General features: G+C 57.1%; 1 protein-coding gene across 1 annotated transcript; it reads left to right on the plus strand.

Annotated features, from left to right (window-relative positions):
• Positions 1-676: 676 nt before the first annotated feature.
• On the plus strand, positions 677-16,558 carry TLDC2 (TBC/LysM-associated domain containing 2). Its single transcript, XM_034787639.1, has 5 exons — positions 677-1,024; positions 2,656-2,808; positions 8,216-8,311; positions 14,345-14,418; positions 16,300-16,558. The coding sequence occupies exons 1-5, from the start codon at positions 677-679 to the stop codon at positions 16,433-16,435; spliced, it is 807 nt and encodes a 268-aa protein (XP_034643530.1). The 3' UTR covers positions 16,436-16,558.
• The last annotated feature ends 607 nt before the right edge of the window (positions 16,559-17,165 follow it).

Genomic DNA, 17,165 nt, shown 5'->3' on the forward strand with positions numbered 1-17,165 from the left:
CCCCTCTCTGCTTGCAATTCTCAGCTGCAAACCCTCACTTGGCAGTAGGTGCCCATGCTGTTAGCAAGAAGCTGGGGAGCAGGCCTCCAGCATGGCTTTTAGCCTAGTGGTTAGGGCACTAACCTGGAGTGTGGGAGACTCCTGTGCTGGCTGAGGGCGAGAAGGGCTATGGGGTATTCTCATGTGGGGCTCCCTCAAGGTCTCCTGTTGAAGCTGTTGCACTGGACAGAGTTGGCGTTGAGCCCTCGGGATCCATGCACACAGTGAAACAGAGCATGGTTAGTGGGGCAAGCCCAGGAGTTGGGACATGGCAGCCAGTCCCAGACTGAGGGGCGGGTCTGGCAGCCTCTTTATTCTGTGCCAGGAACAGAAAGGGACCATACAAAGGGAGAGCACTGGCCCAACACACAGCCCTATATGCCCCTCACTCCCACAGTTCCCAGTGTAGGGCAGTGATAGAGGGTGGGGCTGGGCTGGGCTGGGCTGGGCTGGGTGGCGGGCACTTGTGTTTCAGCTATTCTGGGCTGTGGAGCAGCCCTGGGGTTGCTCTCTATCACTCCAAAGGCAGTGCTGTGTCCCGGATCTCCTCAGACCTGGGGAAGCTAAAAGCCTAGGGTCTGACCCACACACTGGGCCCTTGAGAGGCACAGGCTGGACCCTGCCCAGTGGGCTTAAAATGCCCCCTTCTACTGAAGGGCTCACCAGGCAGGGCGTGGGTGATGCCAGCCCATTCTCTGTGCACCAGCACTCTCTGGATGGGATGGCCAGGAGGGCCGTGGCTGGGCCCAAGGGGGAAGTGCTGCTCTTTGTGCTGGGGTCCCTTATCTCTTCCCCACATGGCGTGGGCATCTCCCCCCAGACTGGCTGCCTGGAGGAAGCTCAGCCCCTGCAGTGTGTCGAGACTGCTGAGCAGGAGGAGCCAGGCCGGGCAGGCGCGGGAGTGACAGCATCACCCCCAGAGGAGCCCTACCAGCCGGTGCTGAATGGAGAGAGCAACGTCCTGCATGCAGGGCAGGTCCAGCAGGTGAGCTCAGCGCAGGCTGCGGGCTCACCCCATTGCAGGGCTAGGTAACCTCACTGGGTCAGGCTGTGGCCAGGTGCTTGGCAGTTCTAGAACCTCCTCTGGCCTGGAGCTGGCCCCTCCACCCCGTCCTCTGGACAGCTCCTCAGTGGGATTGAGCCATTCTGGTGGGCACCTCAGGGCATGGAACTCGTTCCCCTGGCCAGCCCGGCCCCCCCAGCTTGGAAACAGGCTGGGCAGTGCTGCCGTGGGCTCCTGCTGTCATTTCCCTGGTTCATAGCCTTGGATCGGCTCACCGCACAGGGCCTGCAAGGGCATTTCGTGCACCAGCACTGGGCCAGCTCGGACCTTGGGGATCCCAGTGCGACGCTTCTAACGCCACTGTCTCCAGAGGTCTGCCCTGTGCCTCAGGGGACCATTCGCCCCAGAGACAGTGTGTCACTGGTGAGGGTGGGTGAGCAGGGACCAGCCCCATCTAGCTCAGGGCCCAGGGGTTTGCCGCCTGGCAGCTGGAGAGTACATCTTGGTACTTGTGAAAGGAGGCAAAGACCTGATATGGACGCACTGAGAGACAGCAAATGTGGAGTCCACAGAGCCACGTATCCAGGCACCCCGCAGAGCTGAGCCCCGTTGCCAAACGATAATAATAATGAGCAATAAATGCATCTAATAAATCATTCGCCCGACCTGACCATTACCCCTCATTCCTCCCTTCAGTGAATAGCCTTCCACCAGCTCCAGGGCAGGCCTGGACCACAGGGCGTGTTCACTGAGAGGGGTGATGTCCCGGGCAAACCCCGTTCTGGGGGTTCCCCCTTCTGGGATTGGATCAGTGGGATTGTTCCACGTCCCCACACTGCGAACGCTCTGGCAAACATTACCCCAACATCTCTGCTGCCCTGGAGCTGCATGGGTTCTTCACCCTGATGCCAGCAGGCCAGGAGCCGTTTGGGCTGGGCTCTCTGTGCAGATCACTTTCCTCTGGAGAAGGCCTGGCTGGGACAGGCGAGGGGGAGATGACCCCTGCAGATCCCTTTCACTGAGGCCCCTGGAAGTTGTCCCCTTGGGGGTAGGGTCTGGTCTTCCTGGAGCATGTGTGTGGGGAAAGGCCTGGCTGGGCCACCCCTAATGAGCCACAACGGGGGGAGCCCGCTCCTCTGCCCCCATGCTGCTCTGCCTGCAGGGCCGTGCTACCACTGGTGGGGCCCTCCAGGCTGGGAGGGGACCCAGCTGAGCTGGAAAGCTCTCAGGGGTACTAACAAGTCCTGGGGTGGGAGGGTGGAGGTGGTCTGTAGGAGATGATGCCATGAGCCAGCCTGTGCCCTGCTTCTCCCCTCCTACGGCCTACTCCTCCAGCCCTAGCAGAGCCCCTTCCATGCAGAGCCCCCAGGGAACATGAGGGGGGAGACAGAGCCCTGGAGCTGACACATGGGCAAGGTGAGGTTTGTGGGGAGGGCTCTGTGCGTGCAGCCCCCAGGGTGCCATCCAGCCCAAAGCCAGACACCCAGGAGAAGACAGCAGGGAGCAGTTGGGTGAGGGAGGTGTGGAAGTGACCGATGGGAAAGGCTCCTGCCAGAGGTCAGGGAGCAGACAGGGACCCTGGTGGGAACTGATTCCTGTGGCTCTGTTCCCAGCTGGCTCCCCACCTCCCGCCGAGAGTGACCGGGTACCCTTGGAACCTGCTCTACTGCACCGCCAGGGATGGCTTTAGCCTGAAGAGCATGTACAGGAGTATGAACAAGCTGAGCTCTCCTGTGCTGCTGGTCATCCGAGATACCGACGGGCAGGTGAGGCCAGGGAAATGGAATCGTACATTGCGCTGGGGCTGGGGTTCCCATGCGAGAGAAACATCCAGCTGCTACAGGCCAGCTCAACTCTGGTCCCTGCACAGTAGGGCCATCCTGCAGGGTATGGCCCAGGAGCCTGGCTCCCCTTCCTAGCTGTAATCCCCCTTCTGGGCCCAGGCATACCCCCCTAGGGCTACCATACGTCCAGATTTTCCTGGACATGTCCGGCTTTTCGTTCTTTAAATAGCCGTCTGGGGGGGAATTTCTAAAAATCTAAAAATGTCTGGGATTTCCCCCCGGTCGGCTATTTATAGACCAAAGCCCTTTCCCGGCTCCCCCCATCCCCTGCAGCCTTAGCACGCCTCCTGGCCCGGCAGCTGTCCACCCCTCCCCCAGCTCACTTCCCCCTCCTCCCCTCTCCTGAACGCTCTGCCCCCCTGCTCCTCCCCCTCCCCTGCTTCCCGCGAATCAGATGTTCACGGGAAGTCTGAAAACAAGCAGGGGCAGGCGGGCAGCAGCAGGTAAGCTGGGGCGGGGTGGGGATGCGAGGAGGAGGGCTCCGGGGAGGCGCGGCGCGGCCCAGTCCGGCCCTGGCCGAGCAGCTCCCTCCGGCCCTGGCCAAGCGGCTCCGGCCTCAGCCGGCCCCAGCGGCTCTGGCCCGGCTCAGCTCAGGCCCCGGGGTAACGGCCCCGGTTCTGGCCGAGCACGCCGGCCCGACCCCGGCCGAGCGGTGCCGGCCAAGCACCCCTGGCTCCAGCCCTGGCCCCAGCGGCTCCGGCCCGGCTCGGCTCGGACCCCGGGGCGCTGGCCCCGGTTCCGGCCGAGTGTGCTGGCCTGGCCCCATAACACCATAGAATCATGGCAGTTTCAATTATTTTGGTAATTTATTTCCTGTCAGCAATACAGACAACAAAAAAGACTCCCCCAGGAGTAGAGAGTTAAAGAAACCCCTACAACAGAGGTCCCCAAACTGTGGGACGTGGGCCCCAGCGGGGTGGGGAGGGAGCGCTACCCAGCCCTGGCTCCACGTCTGCTCTGGCCCTGCCCCCGACTTTGGCGCCAGCTCCCGTCCCTGCACCGGACCCCGTCCCCAGCCCTGTAGTGGCTCCGCACCCGGCTTGGGGCCCATCTGCCAGCCCTCAGCCCGGGGCGGAGGCTGGGGGTGGGGGAGGAGGTGCACCCAGCCACAGGCATGGCTGCCAGTCTCCACCACGGCCCAGCTGCGGCTCTGCTCCCGCTCCAGCCTTGGCCCCTGGCCCCAGACCCACCCTCAGCTGTGGCCCTGCCTCAGCCCTCTTACCCCTGTCTGCATACCCCCCTGGTGGCCCCACTCCTGGCCCTGGTTCCGGGTTGGGGCAGGGAGGCACGGACTGGGGGAATTACTTTTCATGAGAAATTGTGAAAAGAAAATGTCATTACATGCGATTTGGGGCCACGAGGCAATCAAAGCACGAGATGCTTGAAAATTTTACTGTAAGGTAAAGCAACAAACTCTCAGTCCCTGCACACCCTGACCCTTCCAGGGGAAGTATCCTCTGCCAACCCCTGGAAACAACCTGCCCCAGGCCCAGGAAATTCTTAGCACGTTCTCATTGGTCCACTTTGTACTCCTACTTTTATAGTTAATGTAAAGGGGTGGGTTGTGAAGGTTTTTGACTTTGAATAAGGGGTCACCAATCTGAACAGCCTGAGAGATGCTGCTGTAGCCCACGGATCCCCTCTGGATCTGAAACGGAAAGGAACGTCCGTTAGTTCCAGTTCCGGGCTGTCCCTAGTAAGCAGAGCAGTGGCAGGTCTGGAACGAGAAGGGTTTGTTAAGGAATTCCAGTACCCAGACTGGAGATCCGAAATGCAGAGTATGCTCGGTGCAGCCTGGCACACAACCCAGGGCCTTACAGTGGCGCTTGTCATTGTTTTGAACTGGCTGTGTGCTCTGTGCTGGCCTTGAAGAGTAACCTGGCAGCTGCAGAATCACATGGGATTTGACTATGTCAGCCTGCTGCTGAGCAAACACCGGTGGGAGTACAGATGCTGCTGACTGTGGCAGGCAGAACTGTCCTGTTCAAACACACCGGGCCATCTGGAGAGCTTTTTGGTGGCTCCAGTACAAAGCACTGGCAACCCATCTGTACAAACATACTAATTCCCCAGCACTGCACAGGACGCATCCATGGGCCATGGCAAAGGCTGCAATGAAAGGCATGGTTCTGAGTCAGGGAGGGAGAGAGTTGGTAGGAAACTCTCCATAAACAGGTAAAAGCTGAGAGAGCTCCCTCAGGAGCAGAGATGAGCGCAGGAGGGGCTGGTTGGCAGGGCCCCCTGGGTAGCACTCTCCTTGGTCTAGGGGGAGAAACCCAGCCACGCCAATACATTGGTAGGAACAGAGGGGCCTTTCAGTAGCGGGGTGGGGCGTGCTGGGCTAGGGCCTGCAGAGCAGGGGGCTGGGATGCTTGAAGCAGGCCAGGGGCAGGCAGGGCACAGCTGAGGAGAGCGGGGTGGTGTAGCTGAGCTCTGCCAGGGTTTCTTGTGGCCTTTGCTGTCTCTCTGTAAACTCCGGACGTGGCCCAGGGTGCGAGTGAAACCTCCTGAACTTCTGGGCCACTAACTTCACTTGCATGCTCAAGCCCCAGGCTCTCCCCACTCTGTAGGGTCCGTGGCAGCCCCAGGGCTCCAGCCTGCCAGCCCGAGGGGCTTGTGGGATGCATTCGGAGTCCTGGGGAGTGGGAGGTGCTGGCCGACTGCTGGGGAGCACATGGGCTGTTTGCAATCAGGCATTCCCAGCAGGGCTCTCCTGCCAGGCACTAGTGAGCACCCAGCAGCCCCCCGTCCTCTGGTCCGTCTCGAACGGCACCACCTTGTCTGGATTTTTATTAGAAGAAAAAGGACAAAGAAGCCGACCAGCGAATGAGCAGCAATGTCCTGCTCCAGGGCCAGGCTAGCTGCCAGGCTGCACAGCAATGGGCACCAGTCGCACTTGGAGAGACACTGCAGCAGGATCCTGCAGTCAACTCTGGGCACCAGGGAGCTAGTGCCACGCCGGGAAAAGGCGGGTGGCAAGCAGTTCCCATAGTCCCAGGGATCGCAGGGTGGGCCTCTTAGCTACCAGCGATAGCGTCCTGGTCCCTGTGCACCTCCTGCCGCCCCCCATCCCCAGAGTCATCCAGCACCCCATGTTCTGCTAGTTTCCCCAGCATCCCTTCCCACATCCATTGTGACCCTAGAGTGCTTCCCTGCTGGTTTGGCCCATCTCCACCGTCCTTGGTCTCCCCTCACCACCTGACCCCTCCTACATCCCTCCCAGGCCCCCTAGGCGTGTGTTGCTCCCTGACCCACCTCTCCTCCTAGTCTTCTCCTAGGCTAGTCCCACACCTTGCTGGAGGAGCCTTGCCCTGCCCCTAGGCATGTCCCCTGCCCCCAGATGCTCCTTTCCCCGGGTCTGCCCAGTGCACAGTGAACTTAGCCAATCAGTGAAGGGGAAACATGCCCCCACCTGGCTCAGGGCTCAGCCAGGCCTTCCAGCACCTCCTTGACTGGGCCAGACTAGAGAGAACCCCCAGATGCCAGCCTTTTCTGCACCGCCACTTCCTGTCCCAGCTGAACCAGGGAGGGCAGAGGTGACCGGAATGTTAAACAAGTGGAAGAATTAACCCAGCATCTCTGGCGCGCACAGGTGGCAGGTCTGGGGTGACCGCACATGGCACTCATCTAGCCCTGGATAGCCAAACCTGGCATAAATCTTCCCTACGCCTCGGTACCCACAAGCCAAGGAGCAGTGCCACCCAGGTAGGGAGTGAGGGGGCCATGCAGAGCTGGAGTGCATGCTGGTTAATATACCAACCCTCCACTGTGTAGTGCCATGGGCAGCTCTGTACTCCGCACACCTGGCTCAGCCCCAACCCAGCGAGAAAACGGAGTTAACCCCTGAGAGCTCATCCCCTGTGCGCCCCCACTCACCATATCGCACCCACAGCTACAGCACACACGCACCCTGCGGCTGTCCCCCCCTCCCTCCGCAGCACACCCCTTCACCAGACTTCCCCCCATGCTGGTAGTGGTGGGGTAGCACCCTGCTGTGCTGGGGACATGGGGGGGTAGGAGGCCAGCAATCCTAGGGGCAGTGCTTAGGCTGTGGGCCTGTGGGGTACAGGCGTGGGGAAGTGCTAAGGTAACGTCTGCTCTCTGTAGTTCACCTACAGCCAGTAACTCCTGCAGTGCACCTGGGCCAGGCTGAGCTGTTGGAGGGAATCAGATCCACTTGCAGTTCCCCACGGTTTTTGCATCCTGTGTCTGGCCCCCAAAACGCTCCTTGGAAGGGGCTGGGTCTGTTCTGGACCCATCCCCAGGTCCCCTGCCCATGGCGGGCGTTGGGCTGTGATTGTGTCTCCCTGCAGTGGCTGTCTCTGGTAACTGTACAGCTGGCTGCTCACAGCCGATGGAGCCACTCCTTCTCACACAGTCAGAGCCTGTGCTGCTGGTAATCAAGGTCCCACGTGTCAGCCCTGCCAGCAGCAATGGTCTGTGGGCGGAGCATGCGTGTACATGTAGCCACAGCCCCTGAGTAGCACGCAGACACCTGGCCTCAGGGAGCACCTGCCAGTGTCAGGGATTAGCCCAGCACTGGCTGGAGGGAGAATCCACGGGGCAAGGCACCTTTCAGACTTGATAGTGATGGCTTTGTCCTGTCTGCTCAGCCCCTTTCCAGCTTGGCTGGACCCCGGTTACAGGCTACAGAACCTCCTCACTGAGTGATACAACCTGGAGCCACTGGTCCTCCCCACAGGACCTCCAGCATGGGATGTGGAGACGTGGAGGGGGCAGTGGTGCCATGGATTGGCCTGGGTAGTGATTGTGGGGTAACTGCATCCGAAGAAGTGGGCTGTAGTCCACGAAAGCTTATGCTCTAATAAATTTGTTAGTCTCTAAGGTGCCACAAGTACTCCTGTTCTTCTTTTTGTGGGGTAACTGTTCATAATGGTGCCTAAAAGCCTGGGTGCACATTCCAGCAGCCTCAGGGTCCTAGATATCCTGCATTTGGGAAGGGAGCTGGGGCACACACAGCCTGCCCTGAGAGCTGCAATGGCTGGGAGAGGTAAAGACAGTGAACAGGCCTGCCCCGGTTACTTGCTGCTGCAGGTAACTGCAGAATTGACAGCCCCAGCAGTCGCACATCACGAGTGAGGCCTCCAGAAATCACTCATGCAATTGGTTTACAAATCAGGAGATTTTTTTAAATGTTGGATTCTTTGCCTTCCGGCTTCGTTTTGTATCTAATGCAAGCTGAGATTCTCCTGGAATCCCAGGGCTCGGGGAGCTGGGACTTTAAGGAAACCCCAATTACAGCAAAACTTGTGCTAAAACCACGAGCGCTGGCAGTGCTGTGATCTTCTCTCCTCTGCTTCCATTCCAGACGTTTGGAGCCTTCTCCTCCACCACCATCCGACTCAGCAGCTGCTTTTATGGGACAGGGGAGACTTTTCTCTTCTCCTTCTCCCCAGAGCTAAAGGTAACAGCGACGCTCACGTTCTCGGTGGGGGGGCTTTGGAATCAACCTGTGACGCTCTCTCCCAGGAGCGGAGACAGGGGCTTTTGCTGGCCAAGGCCCAAGTGCAGCGCAGGCCCAGGGGCATGTGGGGGTGCAATCATGTGGGGGGAGGACAAGTCCACAGCCTTTCTGCTTCCTCTTCCCTGCCAGCAGTGCGCCCTTGTGGCTCTGCCCCCCACCCCCAGCAGGAGCTCTGGGTCACTTAGCCGCTCTGTGGGCATGGGCGGGGGGGGGATTTGGACTTCCCCTCCACTTCCACCCTAAAGGCCCCATAGTGCTGGTCAGCTGCTCCCACCTTCCTTCCCTAAAGAGTGTCACCGGTAGCCATGCTGGGAGCTGAGCCAGCGCTGGGGAGAGCATTCTGCACTCCTGGCGGGCCCAAAGTCCATGGCATGTGGCTGATTGAAGCAGCATGAGTCAGACTTGCAAAGCATCTCAGAGACAGCTTCCTTCCCAACCTGCAGGCACCGCCTGAGCTCAGCAGGGCACAGCCATTCCTTCCTCACTGCCTCTGGAAACGGCTGAGTAACCCCATCCCCAAGCCAGTCCCAGCCTCAGGGCTCCTTTACCTAGGAGGAGCGTTTAATTAACAGGAATAATTACCAGGAAGTAATTCCGCTCCTTAGTCATTAAATAGTGACTTAATTGTAACAACAGACTTAAGTAACTGAATAATTCAGTGTCTGATTATGGAAAATCACTTGACTTTCCTGCTAGTGACTGGCAGAGTCAGACTAACCCATGCTCCTGAGGGCGCAATCAGGCGTTGCTTGCGAGGCACAACTCCTCTGGAAGCTGAGTCTCCGAAGAACTGGGCGGAAACCTCCACCTTGGGCCCCTACAAAGCCCTAGGGCTTGTGGCCTGGCTGGCTTCAGCGGTGTTTCCGCCTGACTTCTGGGAGGGCAGGGCCAGGCCCTAAGAAATCCCAATAGTCCATAATGCTTTTCTCAGGTCCTGACAAATCCACCCAGTAGGTGTCACCCAGACAGGCATGCGCCACTCCCCCCACAACACTCGCTGCCCAAGCCCCGGCAGATACTGCTGCAGAGCCCCAGCCTGGGATGCCAGTTTGGTGACTGATCAAATCAGAAGCTGCAGCCAGCTCCAGCCCTGGTGTAAGCTGCACCCACCAACATCAGAGCTGAGGTTTGCCCCTTGCTTGCCTGTAACCTGCGGTTTGGTGAATATTTCTCCTTTCCAGTCATAGGATGGCTGGACACAGCAGTAGCCAGTGCGTGCTGAGGGACGGGGGGATGGGAATACTTGTCGTTATGTACATACTAAGAACTGGGAAAGCCACTCCCACAAATAAAACACCTTTAGTGCTTTAGAGCTAAGGTTGTCCAGGTGCAAATCCTACTGCAGTGCCTGCTAAAATACCCTCAAGTACGTTCCTCCTCACCCTTTCCCACTGTACATGCGCCCGTCTCTGTCCCTAGCACCTCACCATCCAGCATACACACACCTTAGCCTGCGCCATGCTGAGCATGCTGCTGGCATTGCCTGGCATGGGTGGTAGCTCTGGGGCAGGCGGAAAGTAGTTTGGGCTGGATTCAAGGCCGGCTCTGGCTTTTTTGCTGCCCCAGGCAAAAAAGCCTCCCGCTGCGCCCCCCGCCCCTCCCCCGAGCGTGGCAGGGGAGGGCGCCAAGCCCAGCCGCGGGCCGCTCTCCCTGACCAGCCGGAGCGCCCGGGGGAGGGCGGTGAGCCCGCTGCGGCTCCGCTCTCCCCGGCGGACGGAGCGCTGGGGGAGGGCGGCGAGCCCACTGTGGGTCCGCTCTCCCCAGCGGCCGGAGCGCCGCACCGCACCGCCCCCCTCCAGGTGCTGCCCCAAGCACAAGCTTGGTGGGCTGGTGCCTGGAGCCAGCCCTGGCTGGATTGTTGTTGTCATACTGTGTTGGACTCTGGCTTTGTGTTGGGAGATTAGGAGCAGGTTAAGTACTGACATGGCTCTGTGAAACCACTAGAAAGATTTTAGGAACTGTTTGGTGCATGAAGGTGATAGTTAGAGCCGCTTAGAAAATAGACTTTTTTCCCCAACTGAAAATTTCAACGTTCTGGTGAAAAATGTTGGCTGAAAACTGAAAATTTAACTCTGATGGGAGCCACAGTGCCTCATGGGCATTGCAGTTCAGTTGCCTAATGCTCACATTCTAGTCTATGGTCAGGGTTTTCTGACTGGACTACATCTCCCGTGATGTACTACTTTCTCCCTGCTTGGTGATGGGAGGAGGTGCATAGAAGTCCCTGGCAGTGATGCATCATGCGTGGTGCAGTCTAGCCAGAGAGCCCTATCCATGGAAGAGGGTGGGAGCATAGGGCACCTGAACTATTACTCCCACGAGACACTGTGGTGGTATTTTGAACCAGGATATTTTGGATTTTCGCCTCTTTTTGCTAACAAAATATTGAGATTTTCCACAGAGGCAGACACTTCATTTGCTTGAAAATCCAATTTTCTATCAAAAACAGTTTTGATGGGACATTTTTGAGCAGCCCTAGTAAAAACATCTGTGAAACAGGTTTTGTGTTGTGTTAGGCAGTCGCATTCCAGGGGGCTGCTATGTTGGATTGCCGAGCTTGGCCTCCAGGCTGCACATTTGTTGGTGTGGGGCATGGGGGCTGTATGCTACAGGGGCTGGAAAGATGGGTGAAGGAGGAGCAGTGTGTCCCAGGCAGGAACAGGAAGAACTTACCTGGGTATTTCCTAGTGTTTTAGTGGGAGTGTTGCTGGGATATGGAGAAACCCTCATTCTCAGCAAACCAAGTGTTTTGTTTGGGGGAATGTGCCCAAATACCTGGAACGTCAGATGTTGCTGGGGCAGGGGGAAACAGCGACTGGGAAGTCCTTGGTTTTCATAATGATCTAACAAGGCAGCATAGACAAAACGCAGTAGGATGGAGGGGAGTTGGTCCAGAATTCAGGTATCTCCTGCTCCCCAACCTGCTCAGGCCCTTGGCCCTCAGCTTGTCTCACTTGGACGCTTGCTGGGCTCGTGGGGCTAATAACACATGGGAACGACCAAGCCCAGTTGCTGCCTCACCCGGAAGCAGCCGGGAACAGGGCTGTCAAACCGAGTCCCGTCTCGACTGCGGCGCAGACTGTTCTGTTGGTGAGATTCCCATTGCGTTACAGCAGCGTTATGCCAGCAGAGCCAGCGTGAAGGTGCCATAAGCCGCAGCAAGGCCCCCGTGGGGAACAATCCAGCACGCAGCTCTGGCACAGGGGTGAATTTCCCCTTGGAGTCCAGTCTTGCCTGCATGTGGGGGCCAGATCTTCCTTTGACTTCAAAATCAGCTCCTTTTCCTAAGGCCGCACGCTGGGAAAGCCAAACACAGAAGCAAAGAGAGTTTTCGTTTGTGATCCTGTACGGCGGCTACGGCTGTGTTGGGTCGGGGTGGGGCTGCTGTATCACATGTGGGCTGAGTGCTGGGTGGTGTGGCTAATGCAGGCCAAATTTCAGGAGAAGCCTCTCCTTGCACTAGGGCCACTTTCCTCCTCCCAGTTCGCTCTGTCTCCTTTTCTGGGGCTGGGGAACTCGATGCACATCACCTCCCACAAGCCATTTTGACCAGCAGCACTGAACTGAATTATCAGCCCCCAGCACAGCTAATTCAAACCCTGCACCTTATCAGCCTCATGTCCTGCCCCCATTCCCTCCCTGTGGAGTTCAGCTCCACCCCAACATTTAGGGGAATTGTCCACACCAAGAAGAGCCCTGGGCAGTTACTCATTTAACCCCTTATAGGCCTGGCGCACCCTCTGCTAAGCAAGGCACAGGAAATACTGGCTCCTGGCACAAAGTGTCACCAGGACTGGAACATGAGGTGGTTGTGTGAGAACCTGTTCTCTGGCCAGCACTGCTGACACACTTGTGACTGGCCAAAGGTGCAGTCCAATGGGGCTCTCCCTTTTCCTCGCCAGCAGTAGCATTCATCATCCTGACACATCGCCAGCCCCAGGGACCCAAAGGCATGAGTCAGCCCCCAGGGAATCATGAGAGGCTGAAAAATAACAAATGCCAGTTCTTATTCTTTGCCCCCCGGTTTCTGAGCCTGAGGTCGCATTTGGGTCACAGTCACCAGCTTTCCCCAGCCAAAAGCTGACATATTTTTAAGGAGAGCTGAGAGGCTGATGTGCTGCTGAAGTGACTCCAGGAGCTGGGGCTTGAAGAAATCAGACATCACGAGTCACTATAAAATTGTGTGCAATGGCAGTACGGCTAATGCTGACTCACAGGCGGTGGAACGCATTGGGAACAAGGATATCGGCTGGCACAGCTCCCCCAAAGCGCTGCCTGCCTGCTGTGGGTAGTGGCTTTGCACAGTCCCAGCGGTGACTGCAATGTCCCGGAGAGCACCCCCTGCAGGCAGAATAAAGTAGCTTGAACAGGGGGGAGGAGCTCTCACCACTCCAGCCAGGGAGGAGGGGCACTGTGGGGTGCTGCTTGCCCTAGCCACACAGAGTGGAGGGGGAGCCTTACTATAGCCCGTGCCTACATTTTGCTAACCAGGACGCTGGAAGAGCTAGAAAAGATTCTGCCCCAAGTATGACGTACTTCCCTGGGGTGCAACCTGGAACTGGGGTACCGCTGAGCCTTCTGTTTCACCAGCCTGGGCTCCCTCTCTCACTGTGATGCTGTGACAAGCTGCAGACCCATCCTGGTCCTATCCTTACACAAACATTCACAGTCAGGGACACACCCAGCTGAGTTACATGAATGCTTTCACCAACCACCCATGAACCAACAATAGAGAGGCTTCAGCCAGTTCCTCCCAGCTTTCGAGCCAAGGACCCCAGAGCTGTACTATCCTGCCCTGGTCAGAAGCCTGACCAGTGTATGTTATTACCCAGGCCGCCCCTCCCTCAATGTGGAGAGGACAATGCACCAGCCTCTGTTCCTAAGCAGATTTTCCTTTGCACTTCAAACAACACACAGTTTTTAAGTTAAAATATAAAAAAAGATATATTAACTACAGAAAGATAGCTTTTAAGTGATTATAAGTAATAAATCTACAGATCAATGTAGATTAGCTAAGAAATAAAACAAAATTGCAATCTAAGTTCTATAAACTAGCCAGGATTTGAATCAAGCAGCGGCTCATCCTGATGGTACAAACAGTTCATCAATCTTCTATTCACAGGCTGGGATTCCTCCTTTCCCACCTGGGACCACCTCCCCAGTCCAGTCTCTGTCCCTGAGGTGTTGAGTTGTGAGGGGCGGGAGAGGCTAAGCGATGATGTCACGTCCCCCTTTTATAGCTTCTCCCATGTGGAGGGAACTTCATTTTTCCAAACAAAGCCCCCAGCAAAGTTAGTGGAAAAGTACAGGCACAAGATGGAGTCCAGTGTCACATGTCCTTGCATGCTTCGAGTCAGAGCAGGGGCCATTACCCATATTCTGGCTAGAATGTTCACAGGACGGTCCATCAGGTGGGGATAAGCTTCTTCTATGGCCCATTGTGTTCATTGATGACCCATCAATTTGAATAGTTCATTCACAATCTGCTGGTTAGACTGGTTGTAAACTACCTTGTGGGAGTTACCCAGCAGAAAACACATTTGAAATACAGATACATAGTCAATATTAATATACAAAAATGAAAACATGCATGCAAATAGGATAACCATACTCAGCAAACCATAACTTTTCCATAGACACCTCACATGACATATTTTGTACAAGATACATCACAATTAAATCACCATGGTAAATGTGGGGGTGCCAGGATGCTGCTTTGCAGTACAGAGCATCACACCAGGTTTTACAGTGAGCTGGTCAGGGTTGGGGAGCTGGTGAATGCAGTGCAGAGAGGATCAGTGACGCGCTAGGCTGAGTCTTGGTCAGTACTTTGGGCCAAGTAGCTCCTGGTGAGCGGGGTTGCTCCGGTGACCCTAGCAGTCATGGCAAGCCACTGCCAGGTGATACTCAAGGGGTGTAATTAGCTGTCCCTACACCCCTGCTCTGATTGCTAATGGTTGCTTCTCCTTGCAGGTGTTTAAGTGGACAGGCAGCAACACTTTCTTCCTGAAAGGAGATGCAGATTTGCTAGTGATTGGCGGGGGCAGGTATGTAGCTGACTGGGTGGAGCTGCCTTTCACTGGCTAGAGTTCTGGGGCCTGTTCTGCCTCGATGCTCCTCGAGACCCTTCTGCCCTCACAGCGTAGGGGAAGTTAGGGGCTGCAGTACTCCGAGTCAAGCACAGCACATCCCGTCCTGAGCCAGCAGCCAGAGCAGGCGAGCGGAGTCCTGCATCCAGCCACAGGGGTCTATGTGGATGTATCCACTCACACACGCTGCCCTCCTGGAGGCTGGAGACAGACCCGGCTGCTGTTCTGAGATCTGCTGCGCTGGGTAGCCTTGGGAAGTGTAAATGACTTTGCTCATCTAGCGCTCCTTCAACCCAGCCCAGTATAAGGAAGGAGGCTCCAGGGGAGTCGAGTGCATGATTCCTACCAGTGAATGGATCTGGCTGATTTCGCTTCTGCAACGTCCGTGCTCAGACGTGAGTGAAGGGTGGCAGAAGTGTTTGCACTGGTTGCTCTGTTCTCAGGGTATGTCTACACTTGGAGCAGGAGGTGTAATTTCCAGCTTGAGGAGACATCCCTGGGCTAGCTGTGATGGAGCTGATACACTAACACTAGAAGTGTAGGGGAGACAAGGCCATTCCAACAGGAGCGGAGACATTCAGTACTAACAGGAAGGGGGTCTTGGGGAGGCTGAACAGCCCCTGCCCCCAGTCCAAGATGAGGAGACAGATAGCACAGACCATGAAGCTGTGCGTCCCGACAGACTGACTGCAAACCCCTCTGCTAGCACTGAACCCCCGTGTGGGGCACACATGCCCAGCCTGGTCGTGGCCACAGCACTTTGGGAGACGCTGGGCCCTTCCCTTCTGCCACAACCCAGCGCTTTGCAAGTTGCCGCGTCCCCTACCTGCCGCTGTCATCCAGCCAGTAATAACAGTGATGTACCTGACAGAACCAGTTGGCACCAGGGCTCCCCTGGAGTTAACCTTGACCAGCTAAATCGAGGCAAAACCTGCATGTGCACTAGGAAGAGGACTGGGGCTAGCCAGCATGTTAGCTCACGCTGACACCCCACCCCACCTGCCTTCCCTAGCCTAGAAAAAAACCACAGAAGTGAACTCAAAGCAAAAGCGCTCAGCAGCCCCACACCCTGCTCCCTCCAGTGTTCCCAGTGTGCATGGCCCTGCCCCTCCTGCCCTGGTGTTCATCTTTCCTGGTCATGCCCAAGGAGCACAGCGATGGCTGCAGGAAGCCTTGGCGAGAGCGTGGCTCCGGCTCCAGGTCCCTGCGGGTTACGCAGTCTCTCTGTGCTATTCACCCAGCTGTGAAACAAGCCCATTAAAAAGCCACTCTTCCCTGAGAAGCGGCTGTAACAAGGGGTGTTGTGGGGCTCTGAATGATTCTGTTTCATGTGAAGGAAGAAGTGGTTTCTTCCACCAGCCCTGCATCCTGCCCCAGGGTCTGAGAGCCAGGCAGGGCTCTTCCCCCTTCTGCAGCCTCGCTCGTAACACAGGTGCTGCAGGGCAAGTCAGAAGCACAGGGCCCCTGTGCAGCCCATTAGCCTCCAGCAGCTCCCTCAGTGCATCTCCTTACCCGACACGGGGCTGCACAATCGGGAGCAGCTGGGCTGGGTGCTCAGAGAGGCATCTCTAATGCTCATCAAGAGCCTAGTGCAAAGCATGGTAAAAGGGCAGCATTCATGCTGGGCCCAATCCTGGGAGGTGTTGAGCACCCTGAAGTCACTGAGAGCAGGGGTGCCTTGTGCTTGGCAGGATCAGGCCCACTAGCTGTCCTTCCACATGGGGACAGAGGCAGGGAACCCTCCTTAGCTCACAGTCAGAGAGGCCCCTGCCCTGCCTGTCTTGGCCCCAGACTGGAGCCCTTGTCTGATACTCAGCTGGGTCTTCCCTTTATTTTCAGTGGCAAATTCGGCCTGTGGCTGGACGGGGACCTGTACCATGGGGGAAGTCACCGATGTGAGACATTTGACAACGAAATCCTGTCGCCCCAGGAGCAATTCTTCATTCGGGACTTGGAGGTTTGGGCCTTGACCTGAGCCCACCACACCGGGGCCCGTGGGAACTGACTGCTTTCGAATGGACTCTGGCTGGGCCTGGCAGCTGTTCCTGGCACCCTTCCAGAGGGTGGAGCTTGGCCCCTCTTCCCCTTACGCACAGGGCTTTGCCACCCTGTGCTCCTCTCCCCTCCCCTCCCCAGCCCACACTCACGCTCCAGCGAGGGCAGCAGGGACGTTCCCACCCATTTCCCCGTCAGTGCGCTCGCCGTGGGGGATCAGAGCAGCCCCAGTGGATGGCTCCCACAAGCGCTGGATTTCAATGCAAACGGAATCTCACAGGCAGCTGGGCAATTTAAAAATAAAATTCCCATGTGAAGCGACTGAGTGTTAGCAGCAGGGGAGCTGCCTGCTGGGACATGCTCTGCCAGTCAGTGCCATGAGCTTGGGAAGAGAGCTCAGCCATTGTTCAGTGAATGAGGCAACCCCCCCTTCAAGGCAGAGAGAACAGGGGCAGCATGAGGGTATTGACATGGGCTTGTTGGGCACTGCCAGCATTTAGAGCTCCATGAGATGTGACGGCCAGGGCCAGGGCCTCTCCCTGTCCCTGCTCTCAGAGAAGCTTATTGAAGTTAGGCCAAGACCAGTATCGGTGGTACCTGAAAAGCTGCACAAAAGGGGCACAAGGAACACACGTTTTTCTATTGCTTGTAAGGAGATGGGCCTGAATCAAAGCCCCAATCCCAGCACCCCAAGTTGCAGGAGAGTTCAG

Source organism: Trachemys scripta, chromosome 12, assembly GCF_013100865.1.
Source record: "Trachemys scripta elegans isolate TJP31775 chromosome 12, CAS_Tse_1.0, whole genome shotgun sequence".
NCBI lineage: Eukaryota > Metazoa > Chordata > Testudines > Emydidae > Trachemys > Trachemys scripta.

Coding starts and splice junctions, on each gene's coding strand:
- TLDC2 (XM_034787639.1), top strand. CDS start 677: ATGCCCCCTTCTACTGAAGGGCTCACCAGGCAGGGCGTGGGTGATGCC. Junction 8,312..14,344: donor CCTTCTCCCCAGAGCTAAAG/GTAACAGCGACG, acceptor TTCTCCTTGCAG/GTGTTTAAGTGGACAGGCAG. Junction 14,419..16,299: donor CTAGTGATTGGCGGGGGCAG/GTATGTAGCTGA, acceptor CTTTATTTTCAG/TGGCAAATTCGGCCTGTGGC.